Source organism: Rhinolophus sinicus, chromosome 10 (assembly GCF_057876585.1).
Source record: "Rhinolophus sinicus isolate RSI-liver-muscle chromosome 10, RSI-T2T, whole genome shotgun sequence".
In the NCBI taxonomy this organism is placed as follows: Eukaryota; Metazoa; Chordata; class Mammalia; order Chiroptera; family Rhinolophidae; genus Rhinolophus; species Rhinolophus sinicus.
In genome coordinates this window covers 12,683,219-12,698,716 of record NC_142510.1, presented here as the reverse complement: position 1 = coordinate 12,698,716, position 15,498 = coordinate 12,683,219, and the positions used below count along the sequence as shown (strand labels likewise).

At 51.5% G+C, this 15,498-nt stretch overlaps 2 protein-coding genes across 8 annotated transcripts in view; one reads left to right on the top strand and one right to left on the bottom strand.

Moving 5' to 3' along the window:
• Positions 1-2,569, bottom strand: part of ANKS3 (ankyrin repeat and sterile alpha motif domain containing 3) — a 27,258-nt gene extending 24,689 nt beyond the window's left edge. For 5 of the 6 annotated variants that reach the window (XM_019756436.3, XM_019756437.3, XM_019756439.3 and 2 more), the window contains exon 1: positions 2,316-2,543. The gene's annotated coding sequence lies outside the window, so the exon portion shown is untranslated. Of the gene's footprint in view, positions 1-2,315 lie in introns of all 6 variants that reach the window. The other variant, XM_074322691.2, reaches the window with a different exon arrangement.
• DNAAF8 (dynein axonemal assembly factor 8) lies at positions 2,431-15,498 on the top strand. 2 transcript variants are annotated; one of them, XM_074322694.2, is made up of 9 exons: positions 2,431-2,566; positions 4,366-4,545; positions 6,162-6,293; positions 7,403-7,909; positions 10,423-10,540; positions 11,796-11,937; positions 12,970-13,098; positions 13,542-13,628; positions 14,464-15,498. In XM_074322694.2, exons 2-9 carry the CDS (start codon positions 4,417-4,419, stop codon positions 14,732-14,734), a joined length of 1,515 nt encoding a protein of 504 aa, XP_074178795.2. In that variant the 5' UTR covers positions 2,431-2,566; positions 4,366-4,416; the 3' UTR covers positions 14,735-15,498. The 2 variants fall into 2 exon arrangements, with proteins under 2 accessions (XP_074178795.2, XP_019612016.3); XM_019756457.3 differs by lacking the exon at positions 2,431-2,566 and adding an exon at positions 2,655-2,898.

The following is a 15,498-nucleotide window of genomic DNA, read 5'->3' as shown; positions in this document are numbered from 1 at the left end:
GAGTCACACTCCTACCTGCATTAGTAGGCGGCTATGTCTCTATCCTAGCAGACTGCTCCCCAATGCAGCCGACTCCTGGGACTGACTTGGACACCTTTCTTTCATTAAATACTGTGTGGCTTTGTGAGCTTGTCACCAGACAGAATAAGAGGAGCCTGTATGGTGAGTCATAGACTACAGTGCATATATTTTCCCTCATCGATCCTCAGGCCCCACATTCTAGGAAGGGAATTCTCCAGGAACTCAAGGCCTGACAACCTCCTGGATGGGCAGTAAAGAAATGCTGGCTGCGTCAGTGGACCAAATCAGCTCTTGGGGATGGTGGGGAAGAACCCTGGACTTGGAGCTAGATCAAAATTTAGCTCTGCTACTTACACCTGCGATCCCTAGCTCCTCACTGTCTAATGGGGACATAATATCTCCAAGGGCTGCTGTTAAAGACACATGGAAGAATGGGTAAACAAAGTGGCACATTCATAAAATGGAATGCTACTGGGCAACAAGCAGAAGGAACGAACAGCTGACACACGCCACACATGAACCAATCGCAAACACACTGTGCTAAAAGCCAGACTCAAAAGGCTACCTACTGTATGATTCCATTCATATGTCTTTCTAGAGAAGCTAAAACTAAAGGGTTGGAGGACAGGTCAGTGGTACCAGGGGTTAGGGGTGGGGTGACCACAAAGGGACAGCAAGAGAGAATTTGGGGGTGATGGACCTGTTCTACATTTTGATTGGTGGGGATGTGACTCTATGCATTTATCAAAACTCATAGACCTGAACACCAAACGAGTGAATTTTATTGCATGTAAATTTCTTAGACAAATACATTTTGAAAAACACTGAGAGCCCCTAGCACAGAAACCAGCAAATGTTAACTGACTAGGAGTCTACCTATGCAATCCTTGAAAGTGGGGGAGATGGGGGGCAGTTGTGATCCATTTGTGGAGTGACACTTTCCCTGAGATAGGACAGCACCGGGGTGAAGCGTCTGTGATTTTGAGAACCCTTTATTCAGGGACTCCTACTCCAATCAAGGCCAAGGCCCTAGCTTCCTAGCAGAACACTTAGGTTACGGAGTGACATTTGTCTCCTATTCTAGCCTGGGTGGGAAAGAACAAGGAAGCAAGCGTAGAAAAGAGAGAGAAAGAAAACAACGACAGGCCACATACTGTTCAGATGGCCTAAAGGTACCATAGCAGTTCACAGATGCCACTAGGACCTCCGACTCTATGAAGAATGCTTCCAAGCTCCAGGTGACAGCCAAGATGGCCAAACAACAAACAAGCCACCCATTTGGGGAACAAAAAATCTGTAGGCCCTTTGCAAGAGTATGTGTCCATGGGATGGGGCCTGCAGGCAATAAAATTCAGAGCAAAGCCCTGCTTCCTGGGATCCCCGCTTTTCACACTGGCAGGGACTGAGAACAAGCAGCTCTCACTTCACAGGTGGGAATCTGAATGAACAGTCCTGGCCCACAGAGCCTGGTAAGAAGCCAGATAAGCTGAGTGTCAATTCAGAGCCCCTTTCAAAACCCCCTCCAGCCTCCTGTGCGTGTGTCTCTTCTCCCAATGTCTCCTCTGGGATGGAGGCCACGTTCTCTCTCCTTTTACTGGGTGCTCACATGTCTGACGCCCCTGCCGAGTGCGGAGGGACAAGCAGCACCAGACCCTGCTCGGGGAGCTTACAGAGAAGCTGGATGCCAAGGGACCACAGAAGCACCGTTACTTCCTTTTCACCCTACACGATGTGGTATTTGTTCCGTATAACATGAGTATATTTGTATACTCGTAAAAACGTCTTTTGCATATAGCTTCCAGAACTCACCTCCGGGATAAGTTCAGGGGATGGGGTGCTTTACATTTTACTCCCCCTTTTGGTTCTGTCCATTTGTGAAACACTAAGTATCCATTACTTTCAAATTAAACAAAAGAACTTAACTTTAAAAAAAAAAAGTGACGTTGGTGGTCGACCGGCACGCCCACAGGGAAGAGATGTGTAAAGCCCCAGGGCACCCCGTCCCCTGCGCGTGGGCCTTCCGTGGGGCCGGTGTCCACCCGCGTTCTCGGGCCCTAGGAGGGTCCCTCGGGCGGAACCCGCGCACCCACAGCACTGACGTCCCGGGACGCCTCCCCCCAGCAGCTCTACACGGCACGTGGCTTTATCCTCCCCGCCCCACAACTGCAGAACGGAAGCTCGGAGACAGAAACTCACAACACGAGCAAGAGGCAGGGCTGGGACTCCCCGCTCCCGGCCGCACAGGTGGCAGCAGGTGCCGGCACCAGGCGGGGCAGGGCCGCTGCGGAGCCTACCTGCGCTGTGCCACGGGCCCCGAGCCGCCGTACGGCCGCCGTCGCCACGCTACCTCCGCTCCGCGGGGCCCGATCTACGCCGCGCCCTCCCGGGCCCCCTCAGCACCCGCCTCCGAAGCGCCTGAACCCCGAGGCTCGGCTCCCGCCCCGGAAGTGGTTGCGGGAGGCGCGGAGCACGCCGGGACGCTCGCGGGTCCGCGGGGCAGCTCCCGGCGCAGAGGAATTCGCCCGTCCCGCACCCGGACCTTCCGGTCAGCTCGCCCGGCTCGCTGTGCGACACCCGCGACAGCCAATAAGCAGGGGGAATTCGCCTGCCCCGCCCTCACGGGCCAGGGGAACCAATCCTGTTGCAAGATAGGAAGGACGCGCCAAGTCCCGAAAGAGGCGCGGGGGGCGGGGTGTGGAAAGCGGTTGGCAGTTCAGTAAAGTACGACTCTGCTGAGAGGGGAGTCCCAAGACGGTGACAGCCTCGGTAGTTGCCCTGTGGCCCAACGGGGCAAACGCGACCGGAAGGACGCGCTGGAGACTGTTTATAGCCCTGTCAGGACCGTGCGAGGAGGGGAGGTGGAGGCGGAGGCCTGAGGTGAGGGGCGCCGAGCCTGCCGAAGCTGCAAAGATAAATGTTAGGAGATGAGCGAGAAGGGGGGGGATATAGGCTGGGGGTGCGTGGAAGGTCGGGCGATGGGTATTCCTGTTTCTGAGCTTCAGAATGTAAAAGCCTGACCGGGGAGACGGTTGGCGTCTAGTTGTCATAACAACCGTCCACCCGTGGCAGGAGGGAGCAGGGGGCGGGGCTAACGGGCTGCAGCCAAGAAACGGACCTGGAGTCCGGATTCAGAGATTAGATCTGCGGGTTCGTGTAGCAGTTGGCTTAACCCTGCTCTGCTGGATGAGCCCAGCTTCTCAGCTTGGCGTTCAGGACCCTTCACGAGCTGGTCCGTTTTCACTGCATAGTCCAGCAACTGACACCTCCCCCCCAACATGTTGGGCAATTTTCACTCCTCTGAGGCACTGTACATGTTCCTCCCTGAGCCTGTAACGCCTTTCCCTCCCTTATTGCCTGTCCCCCTGAATAACTTATCAGAGTCTCTGGTAGCGCCCTTCACCTACGTGATTCTGCTGTCCTTTGATCTGCCCTACAAGCCAGAGAACATCCCACCATATATGTACCAGACGCATCCCCACCCTGCTTTCCCCAGTTCAGGGTGCGTCAAGCTCCTGTCCCTGCTCCCATAAGCACAGAAGCAGCAAAAAGCCCCCCACTTCCTTCTGCTGCTACCCTGATAGGGGCCCTGACAGAGTGGTAGCAGGAGTGGTCTCTTAACACTTTATAGGCATCGCTGCCTCTCAGGCTGCAAGGATTCTCCAGGCCTTGGCTCTGAAGTACCATCATCCCACATTCTTAAAGCCCCCTTGACTCTTGAGGGGCCAGGCCTTTTCCATTTTGACTCTGGGATACAAAAAGGGAGCTGGTTCAGTGCCTGGGTATAAGAGATTAATTTGAGTGGTGACTCCAAAAAAAAAGTCTCCTGGGAACTCCAAAATGTCTCTAATCTATTCTTTGTAAGAGGGCAGTAAAGGGTAGTGTGGCTTGAAATCCCCTCTACAAGTTTTCTTTGCCACTTACTAACAATATAACTTCTCTGAGCCTATAAAATGTAGATAATAGTATCTATGTTATATGGAATATACACATATATATATATTACATGTATCTATATCATATACATGTGTCATTCTGTGTATCATGTACCTATGGACATATATTATATATTAATACATATACCTATATTTTATACATACATCATATGCATAGATCTGCAGATTCCATACTTCACTACACACACACACACACACACACACACACACACAGTGCAAGGCATAGTACTCAGTAACAGGAATCTACAGAACCAGAAGGGAAACTGGGTGGGAGGTCTGTGAGTCAGTTTTCGTACCCCACAGGGTGGTAGATGCTTTGAAAAGGCAACCCTGCCCCCAGCTCTTGAGCGTTGGCGTCTGGACCTTGTTTCTTCACCTGCATCCTCTACAGGGCTCCTTGAATGATGGCACACTGAGAAGCTTCCCCTGAGCCTGGGTCCCCATGGCCTCCCAAGACGAAGATGTGGGGCCCTCACTCCCCTCTCCCTGGGCCTCCCACATGGGGCCCTGGAATGCCATCCTCGAGGCTGTCAGGGAGCAGCTCCCGTCTCTGGACTCTGATTCCTCCTTGGTAAGCAAGCACCTTCTTCCTACATTATTCTTGTCCCTGACTGCCCTTCCTTCCCATGACAAATGTGATGCTGACCCACGAGCAGCTCTGGAGCGTACCAGCTCTGCGTTCATCACAGTATCTGAATACATTTATGGGTGCTCAGCATCCGCCCGGCCATACCAGTGACCCCAGACTGCGACTGGAGAATTCCTCTGAGGGCTTATCACTATGCACTGAAATGCTAGCCACTCTCGGTGGTGGTCCTGGGTACCTCCTAGCCCAACAGGGTCGAGAACAGGACTGCAGCAGAGCAGGAATAGCAGGGGCTTCAGCATCAAGCAGACCTGGGTCCCCAGCCCCACGCATGTAACCTGTGGGCATTTGCCACACCTGGGTCAGCCTCAGTTTCCTTGCTGCAAAACACAGATAGTTATTACCGGTACAAATTTGGGATTCTGTATGTAAAGTGCCTGGCCTGGCCCAGAGCGGGTGCTCAGCTAATACAGTTAACGGAATCATCCATATCCTGGCATTTTTCTCATTTGGGCAAACACCCCAGGATGCTCTATGGAGGACAATAACAAACAGAGAAGCACATCATATAAGAGAATTAAGGACAGAGGCTCCCCTTTGCCTGAGGTTCAAATCCCAGCTGTGATGTACATTATTGTAAGGATTAAGCATTAGAGCACAGTGCCTGACACGTGGTGAACGTCTAATACATAGTCATTTTGTTATTGATCACATACATTCATGCAACAAACATTTAAGGAGCCTACTCAGCCTCTTCAAGGACCAGGAACCCTTTGTCTCACCATCATGGTAATTGTGTTTCTAGTTTCTACTCACTAAGAGAATGTTGGGTCACAAAAATGACTCTGAATTCAGGCTTAAATGAGCTGTACTACCTTCTCCACGTAGTGGAAATTAGGCGTGACAGTGACCATAGGGACAGAGCAAGCTGAGCAATGCGTCAGGCAGGAGCTCCTCAGTAATGAGTGACAAACACATAGGCTGGAGCTGGGCATTTAGAGAAAGGACAAGGGTTTTAGAAGTAACACATCAGGTGTGGGCCCTACCTGGGGCACCTGCAAAGATGAATGCAGCAGAGCTTCCTGGACTTCAGGGAGCTTCCAGTGCACGGCGAGGCTAATGGGGAGTAAATAATGTGACCCCAGTGCCTTTTCACGTCTTCAGTTTCATTTGCTGTCATCTTCCGTCTATCCCTGTGAGGTGGGCTGGTGACTAGAAGCGAGAAACCAAGGTTCCATGTCATTAAATGATGGCTGAAGGTCATGGGGGAGGGAGAGGATTGGACCCTGCTCTTGCAGCTACCACCTCGGCGGTGTCCAAGTTATTCAACACCAGGCATTAACTGAGCACCTGTTAATGCAAAGTCTGAAGGGTCGCAGGTCCGTGCAGAACCGGGAGCCCCATTTCACCTCCACAAAGTGGTGCTGGAAAGCCAATTTCTAAATCAGTGGTGGGCACCAGTGCAGGGCAAGGCCCTGTAGGAGAGAACAAATATTCCACAGTGCTGCCCAGCAGCAGGGTGGGGAAGGGCAGAGCAAGGGTAGGCAGGGCCCAAAGCCCTCCTGGCTAAGTAATTCCCAAGCTTTCTTATCTGTCCACAGTCAGACTGCGGGGAAGAGCAGCTGTTCATCTTCCAGCGAAATCAAACTGCCCTGATTCCAGACTTGTCAGAGGAGCTGGCTGAAGACCCTGAGGCGGCCTGGGTCCCTGCAGCTGCCGAGTCTCCTCCTGAGGTCTGTGGGATGCAGGTTCATGACACTGGGACCCTGCGGGCAGAATGGGGTATAGCAGCGGGCGTCCATGGCTCTCATTGGCCTCTTAACAGCACTATGAGTCAGAGGTTAAAACCCCTGGTCCAGCATCTCTGCACACCTAGGCCTTTCTCCAGGTACAACCCAAGGAGGTCAGACACCAAATGTCTACCCGCCTGGTACACAGCACTCTCCAAGAGCCCAGCACATGTGGGACCAGGGGCGGGGGCTTATTTTCTGTCTGATTTTGCCCCTGCTATTCGTCTTGACCCCCAGCCCTACTCAGTGCTCAGTGCTAGCACTAACACAGAGTCATCTTACAGAGCCAGGGCGTGTCCCCTCCCCATCACTGGGACAGAAGTCACCCACTCACTCAGCCATGCCTAGAAGTATGTCTGAAAGACCCCCAATCAGGGCTGCCAAGACCCCTGGTTAGTTCAGGCAGAATGATGACTTTATTTTGTTTTCTTCATTTCTACAATTCTTCTGGATGACTCTTTTTTTTTTGTAATCCAAGAAGGCAAAGTCTGTACCAACTCTTTGGGGTAGAGCCATGAGCTTGCTCTGGAGTCAGAGGGCCTGGGTTCCATCGTGTCCCCCCCATAATAACTGTATGGCTGACTCACAGCAACTAAAAGGTAGAAGCAACCAAAGTGTCCACCCACAAACAAAGTGGGTAAACAAAATGTGGTCTGGCCATACAGTGGAATATTATTCACTCCACAAAAAGGAATGAAGTACTGACACGTGATGAACCCTGGAAACACAGAGCTAAGTGAAAGGGCACAAAAGGACAGATAGTATATGGTTCCACTTCTGGGAAACATCTAGAAAAGGCAAGTCAGAGAGACGGAAAATAGATTAGAGTTTCCCAGGGGTTGGGGGTAGGGAGAGGTACAGAGTTTCTGTTTGGGGGATGAAAGAGGTTTGCAAATGGACGGTGGTGATAGGTACACAGCATTATGAATATCCATGTACAAATGGTTAACATGGCAAAGTGTATGTTATATACATATTTTAGCACAATAAAAAAACCTTCCCTGAAGGATGTTTTTGAGGCTGCTAACCCAGGACACCTGTTTTCTTGGCAGCCACTGGCAGTGCCTGTGGAGTTCGCAGCAGAAGCCTGGGGTGAAGGGACTGCAAGGATAAAGGAAGGAAGGGACCCTGGCCAGAACTTGGGGAGCGGTGGTGAGAGCAGCTCTCTTCTTAGGGCGCCTAAGGAGGCGCCCACGTGTCAGGAAGGTGACCTTGGGGGCATGTCCTTCAACACCAAAAGATGCCCATGTCCTCCCTGGGAGCCACAGGGAGAGGCCACGCTTTGTCCCCAGGAAGGAGACCTACGGACGGAGACCCCAAGTGCTGCCTCCCGGACTCTGCAGGGCTCAGACTCTGCAAACCGGAGAGCCCTCCGGAAAGAGAGAAGGAAGATGATCGAGAGAGACCTACTCCATAAAGTCACCTGGGGTGCCCGGAACCCCGTCTGCAGTGACCAAAGTCCAGTGAAGAAGACGCCCTGTGAAGCTGCAGCAGCACGTCCAAGACCAGGAACACCACCACAGGGGCCCCGGGAAGGCGTGGCCCTGCTCTCCCTCCAGGTGGGTGGTTCCTCTTCCCTTCAGGTCCTTGGCACATGCCCTACACGTGGTCCCTGGCTGGTCCTCTCCAGGCCAACTTGAAACCTGGCCCACTAGTGGGTCCTGCTGTAACAAAATCCCACAGACTGGGAGGCTGAAAAACAAATTCGTTTCTCGCAGTTCTGGAGGCTGGAAGTCCAAGATTAAGGTGCTGGCACATTCAGTGTCTGGTGAGGGCCCACCCTCCTCTCATTGTGTCCTTATTCAGTGGAAGGGGTTGGAGACTCTGTGGGGCCCCTTTTATAAGGGCTCTTGTGCAAGTTCCATTCATGAGGCTCCCCCTATGAGCTAATCACCTGCCAAAGGCACCACCTGCAAACCCATCACATTGCGGGTTAGGATTCCAACAGGTAACGTAGGCAGGGGCACAGACATTCAGTGTGCGGCATTGACCTTAGGCCCATGGTCCCCGCTCCACCAGCAGACAGCCCGTCATACCTGTCTCAGTGGTTGTGTAGTCCTGGCAGACAGACCATCCTCAGGTAGTTAGCATGAACAAGGAACAGCAAGGAGACGCTAGCCTTCAAACAAAAAAAAGTGCTAATCTCAAGCATGTTTATAAAGACAAACAACTGCATATAAGGTAGAGAACAGACTCTGTCAAAGCAAAATTCTCAAAACGTTGAAGCCCCGGTTCTCATACAAGTAGTGAGCTCCTGTTAATGTTGGGTTTAGCTTATGAATGAGGGAACCAGCATGATGATAAAACCGGTTCAAAGAGATTATGAGAAACTAGGATTTTGTAAGACACTGGGGAAAAAGAAATGAGCCAAGATAAAATTGCTACATTGAGTGCAAAACCCGTCCCCGTCCTCCAGGGCCACAGAACTATTCCCTGTGGGGGTATCATCTCTTCTGGATGGAAAAGAAAACCATTGCACCTTCTCAGGTTTACAAAGTTGTAAAACAGGTGGGCCCTCCTCCGTTGTGCAAACCAACCTCCCCTAGAAAGATGGGCTTTGTTAGAAAAGCTCCAGCATGACCTTGAAAGGTCATATAATTCTCTTTTTTTGCCTTATTTATAAATTTTGGATAATTTCCTTTTTTTCTTATTTATTTATTTATTTTTAAAATTTATTGGGGTGACAATTGTTAGTAAAATTACATAGATTTCAGGTGTACAAATCTGTATTACATCATCTATAAATCTCATTGTGTCTTCAGCACGCAGAGTCAGTTCTCCTTCCATCACCATATATTTGATCCCCCTTGCCCTCATCTCCCACCCCCCACCTGGATAATTTTCTTAACAATTTAGAGAAAACTGGCGTCAAGGTGTACATGGAGGTCATTTTCACCAATTCCATTCTTATCAATTCTGATTAGGGTAGATAGACAGAAATGAACAGGAGGAGAAATTTAGCTCTGTTTAGAAAACCCCTTACTAAAATAAATAAAAAAAGAAAGCCCCTTGCTGCAGCTCCTACTTGGGTCAAGACCCCCTTGCAGCTGCCCAGCAGGATTCCAGGTTTTCACATACCTCAAAGAGGTGTGTTTACCCATGCTCCTAAATCAAAGAAATGTATTGATAAGAGAGAATCCTGCTTATCAACAAATCCTGTTTGTCAGCACCACTAGTACCTTACTAGCCCAACAGGATTCCAGGTTTTCACCCCCCCCCCCAAAGGGATGTGTTTACACATGCCCCTAAATCAAAGGGGTGTGTTTACACATGCCCCTAAATCAAAGAAATGCATTGCTAAATGCCAGACCAGAGAACTAGGCAACCCCGGGGAAGAAAGAGAGATAAGAGAAGGGAGAGGGGAGGCAGTTCTACCCACAGAAATAAAAGCCTTCATGCAATGCAAGGCGAGGCTGCTTCCCTCTCTGGGGTCAGCAGACTCCATATCTCGGAGTGCACTTTCTTTTACTAATAAATTTCTGGCTGTTTTATTCTGCACAAAATTCTGTCTCTTGATTGAAGTCTTTCCTTCAAGAAGACAAGAATCAAGGTTTCAATGTCATTTTCCCAGTAACAATTCCATTCTTTCTGTTTGCCCCTAAACACCTGTATTTTCACTCACCGACAGGGCTGCAAGGAGCTGCAAGGTCATACGTAAGAAACGTTAATTCCTGACGAGCTTCCCTCCTCTACATACACCCACTCTGCCCACATAGCACTCTCTTGTAAGTCCTCCAGTTTTCAGCACCAGCCTAGAACAACCTGTTTCTTACAAAAGCAAAACTTTTTAACCTCCCAATATTTTAAACCTGCATGAACCTGAACAGCTTTAAAATGACCCTAAATTTCCTCCAGGTCAAACAATGCCTTTGTGCCAGAAACAAGTATTGTCCCAAAAAAGGCAAAGGATGGAGGTGCAGACCCCGGTGGTTAATTCTGCAACCCACTCAGGGTGGGTGAGCGAGCCCTTCTGCGAACCCTGACTCCTACCCCACAGCAGCCTCCGCTGGTCACAGCAGCTGTGCCTCCGGACCCTGCGGCAGCCTGGTGATCACCACTTTCATCATTTCAGCACCTTGAAGAGCGGGATTTGGATCACATCCTTCAGAGTCTGGCAGGACATGAAGACAACCCGGGAGGTCGAGCACCTGGAACAGTGTGGTGGGCAGCTGACCGCCTCCAGCGCCGAGGTCTGACTTTGACCGCCAGGGCTTAAGTGCATCCACATAAGCAGCTCCTTCCAGAGCCTCTCAGTATAATAGGGCCGTGGGCTGGGCACTGTCAGCTCTGCCGCGCACCATGTACTCCCTGCTGCTCGTCCCTCACTGTCCTGAACATTCAGATCCAGCCCTTGAAAGACTTCATTCATTCACTCATTCATTCATTCACTCATTCCCTCCCTCCCTCCCTCATTCATTATCTATGTGACCAGCTGCCATGTGCCGGGTGTGAACCAGGCCCTGGGGACATGAGAGGGAACCCTCCTGACATGGTTCCTGTCTTCTATCCTCACCTTTTCCTCCTCCCCACCTTCTCAGGCCTCCCTCTCTTTCTTTCTGGGAGCAAAGTAATCCTGCCTTTTGTGCTTCTGAGCACAATCCTGCTTCCACTGCCTTCCAGTCATTGTGCTTGTGGCCTTGCTCTGGGCAATGCTGTATCTAAAACAACAGCTGCCTCATCCCCTTCCAGCCTGTCCCAAAAAGGGCCTCTCAAGTGAAGCTGCCTCTGGGGCTGACAGCTCCAGGCTATTTTCAACAGGGTTTCCTTTGTTTGTAATTTAACCCCTGGTAGCAGGATGTGGAGAAACCCCCCCTCCTATAAGGTGGGACGGGGTGGGGGGCTGTCATTGGTACCCCCCTTTTTGGACTGGCAATGTGGCAGAACCTGTTTTCTATTGTAAAAGCATATAAGCCTTTGATTAAGCTATTCCACGTCTAAAAACTCTGTCCTAACACACACTCACCCAGGTGGGTAAGATGTGGATTCAGGGATGTTCATACCTGTTGCAGCGAGGTTTACAACTGTGGAAAATTGGAAATGACCCATATTCAGTACTCAGTAGGAGTCTAGATAACTCAGTGACAGCTCAGAACACCGCAGCTCAATGGCAGAATCTATATACACACTAATGTGGAAAGACATAATGTATTCAGCGAAAAAAATCTAGAGGATGATCCCGTTGGTATTTTTAAAACAGTGAACACACAGACTGTTACTTACGGTTCCCTCTGACAAGTGAGACTTGGGGGTGAGGAAGTAGGATGAACTGTTATTAAGAAGGCAGCCCTACTTCATGAGGCTCGAACACAGCTCCCTACTCATAAAGATACCGCTCCCAGCCATGCCGAGGGGAGGGAGGGAATTGCAGGGGTGAGGTGCGGGGAGGGGGTCAGGCCAACCAGGGACTGCGTCCCTACTGAGCAGTCTCCCCTGCTCTCCCATCAGATCACGCCAAGCAGAGCGCCCAGGACAGGCTAATGGAACGGCTCACCCGCCTCTGTGCCACGCGGTCCAGAGCCTCTTCCTCTGCCTGGAAGGTGCCTGCAGATGCGCCCCAGGACACCAAGCAGCAAGAGGCTGGGAGCAGGTGGGACTTCTTGCCAGCCATGGCCCTGTCCTCTCTAGACCAGGCCCATGGCTTTGCAGCGTTTATTAGGCCTACTGTGGGTGGGGCGCTTGACCTGTATTTCTAATTTCATCTCAAGAATCTGATCAGGTAGGTGCTACGGTTGTCTTCATTTTATAGATGGGAAAACTGAGGCTCAGAGAGGTTGACTTGCCCAGGCCATAGGTGGCAGAGCTGGGACTCAAGCCCCAAAGCACCTGCTCTTTCCCCCACCCCACGGGAACCCTCCTCCCTTCACCGTCCACATGGCCTCCCCAGGAGTAGGGCTCTGGCCCTCTGGTCACTGTTGATTGGGCCAGCCCTGGGCATCTGACTCCAGCCCGGCCAATCAGAGCCTTTCCCTGGGAATTTACACTCTCTGTGTTTCTGGGTAGGGGTGGGAGGGCAGAGAAAGGCCAGCTGTGGTAAAAAAGACTGAAGCTGTGGGGACAGAAGTGGGGACAGGGCTCTGGGGCCCCTTGAGGCCCAGCTGAATCCTGCCCTTCCCACACTTTGGTTGTTCCACTCTTTTTAGGAATCTGAGAGCCAATGAATTCCCTTTTTGCTTAAGGTATTTGGCGTGGCCTCTGTTCCTGGCAACCCAAATTGTCCATCAGAAATGTCTAGACCTGCACTGTCCAGTCGTAGCCACTGGCTATGTGTGGCTACTGAACCCTTGAAAAGTGGCTAGTGCAACTGAGGAACTGAATTTTTAATTTTATTGTATTAATTTAACTTAGCTTAAATGTACATTTAAATAGCTACTTGTGGCAAATGGCTACCATGAGGGAAGTGCAGATATAGGACATTTTAATCATCCTGGAAAGTTCTATTGGACGGTGCAGACCTAAATCGTGAGGGTTGTTTTGAAGAAGAAAAGAGCAGATGCAGTGATAGGGCCAGCCTTGGAGGCCCACAGACAGCGGGAGCTCAGTCGGTGGCAGCCATGAGCCCAGCACGGGTCACTTACAATCACTGAGAAGTGATTCAGCCCCCTTGCTCTGTTCATCTCAGATGTGCTTTGACGGAGCTGGGCTTCCAGGCCGAGCTGGGCCACTGTTGGCTAAGGAGCCCGGCGGAGCCTCCCACCACCTTCATCGACCTGAGGCCCGCGGAGCCATCAGACCAGGGGCCATTGGAAAGGTACGGGGAGCGGTGACAGCCCTGAAGCAACCCCACTGCTTGGCAGATGCCACATTGGCCTAGAGACTCAGGCGTGGGCGAGTCCTGGGAGTACCGTGCATTTGAGAAGTGCTCTTAGCCGGGAGCTGAGCCTGGCCAATGGCCCCACTTGGTTCCATTAGCAGGCTCTCCCTGCAGGGCCAGGGCCAGACAGCAGTCTTGCTCGGGCGGAGGCCTAAGCAAACATCTAGATGGGGTACATCGCCCTGGGGTGCGTCCCTCCACCACTTGGCAGGAAGCCCAGTGGCCCTTTGGTTTCAGCTGGCTGAGCTCTGGGTTGGCCGGCCTGTCCACCTGCCTTGGGTCACTAGGGAGGCCCCAGGCACTCTAAGTTCCTGGTGGGAACCCGGCCTGGCTGGGTGGACTGGGGCATGTCCAGCGAACCCTCACTTCCTCTCCCCCAGCTCCAGCTCCAGCTCCTCTGACAGCGAGGAGGCTGAGGAAGCGGGGACAGTGGCTGTGACAGACCAGCAGGGCCCAGGAGGGCTACGGTAACCGCATGGGCTCCTGCAGCCTGGGGCTGCTCCCTGTCTGCTTTCCACACAAGCCCTCGGCAGGGCACACTTAACATTTGTGCTTTCAGCGCTATGTCTTGTACCCATAGGGCCAGCACGTGAGGGTGGGGGGAGGTGGTCTGGGAGGTGGGGAGTGAACCCTTGGGAGCCCCCTGGGGCCAACATCGTCTCAGCCTGGCCTGCTGTCCCCAGACATCACTAAGGACACCTTATCCTGCCCCTGAGAAGGGATCAGTACATTTTCTTTCTGAAAAAGAGCTCCCCAATTGATCTTGCTCCCAATTAGTGATGGCAGTGAAAGTGAAGAGGAAGTATAGGAATGGAGGAAAGTGATGGTTTTAGCCAGAAATACAAGGCTTGGGTGATTTAAGACATGAGTGCAGAGAAGGCTCAGGTCTCTGATGTGGAGAGGCCGCCCGTGGTCTCGGGGTCCGTTAGAATCATGCTGTGGCCATGTCCATCATTATTGGAGCTGCAAAGCTTAGAGTTCCTACCCTTGGGAATGTCAGAGTCCAATACAACTTTTCCCCTAAGGCAATCCGTGATTAGGCATTATAGGAAGGAAGAGGGAAGAAAAATTGGGGTTGAGTCACACAGCTGCCATCCCAGAAGCCTGTAACATCATGACTTGCATTGTGACTCAGCAAGGGCAGAGGCTGCCATCCTGATCGATTTAGCCTCTCGAGAACCAGGGGACCTGCTTCTGGGAGCACTTTGGCTTTTGTGTGTTTGTGTCCTGTCTCAGTGGCGAAGCGTTGGGAGGTTTGGCCTGCACTTGGTATTGACTGAGGTTGCTTCTCTTGTGTCACAGGGACTGTACTGGGAAAAGTCAGCTTCTCCAGCAGCTCAGGGCATTTCGGAAGGGGATGGCTCAGCTCCAGTTGCCTGCCAGTGAGGGTCCCAACAGCCAGAAGGCTCAGGCCCCTCAAGATATGGTCGGATCTGGGATTGGGAGAAAGCACCACGTAACTGAATGGCCCAGCGCCCATGCTAGACCTTCAGGAGGAAGTCCCAGGGCCCTGGGGGACCCTGTTGGGCCAGGGACAGCCAGGGAGCTGCTGGTGCCGCCTCTGGGCCAATGATAGATGCCTCCAGGACTAGATATGAGAAGGGGGTTAGCAGGATGGTGTGACTCTCCATTGAAACGCCCTGCCCTGATGGTCCCCTGCTCTCCCACGTTCCCATCAGCAGGTGCTTTTGCAGCACAGGGACCCTGACTGTGGGTGCATCACTTAGCCCTCTGTTAGAATTTGGTCAGAACATTTACGTGCACTTAGAGCAAAAAGATGCCAGCAAAAACTTGTGCACACAGTGTGACAACTCAAGTGGCCCCAGTCCTCTGAATGCGCCCGGAAGGAAAGCCTATGAAGAGAATAATTTTGTTACGATCGTGGGACTGAGAGGCTTTTTAATCTTCATCCGTTTCTTCATTTTTTCCCCTTTAATGTGCATCTGTTATTTCCATCATACAAGGTCTTTTTTTTAAAATAAAATTTAAGTAAAACATATTTAGAGAATTTAGGGGTGAAAGGGTATTTAAATTAACACACCACACACAGTCACACACCAAATGGACTTTTCTTTTTAAAGTTTTTTAATATTTTTGGGGGGCATGGAAGGGGAAGAAGACTTTATTGGGGAACAGTGTGTATTTCCAGGACTTTTTTTTCCCCCAAGTCAAGTTGTTGTCCTTTCAATCTTAGTTGTGGAGGGCACAGCTCAGCTCTAGGTCCAGTTCCCATTGTTAGTTGCAGGGGTGCAGCCCACCATCCCTTGCGGGAGTTGAACGAGCAACCTTGTGGTTGAGAGGACGCGCTTCAACCAACTGAGCCATCCAGGAGCTCAG

Bases quoted from the DNA above. Each gene is read 5' to 3' on its own strand.
- DNAAF8 (XM_074322694.2), top strand. From the start codon at position 4,417: ATGGCCTCCCAAGACGAAGATGTGGGGCCCTCACTCCCCTCTCCCTGG. The intron at 11,938-12,969 runs GTGGGACTTCTT...TGTTCATCTCAG, and splicing joins CAGCAAGAGGCTGGGAGCAG to ATGTGCTTTGACGGAGCTGG. The intron at 13,099-13,541 runs GTACGGGGAGCG...CCTCTCCCCCAG, and splicing joins GACCAGGGGCCATTGGAAAG to CTCCAGCTCCAGCTCCTCTG.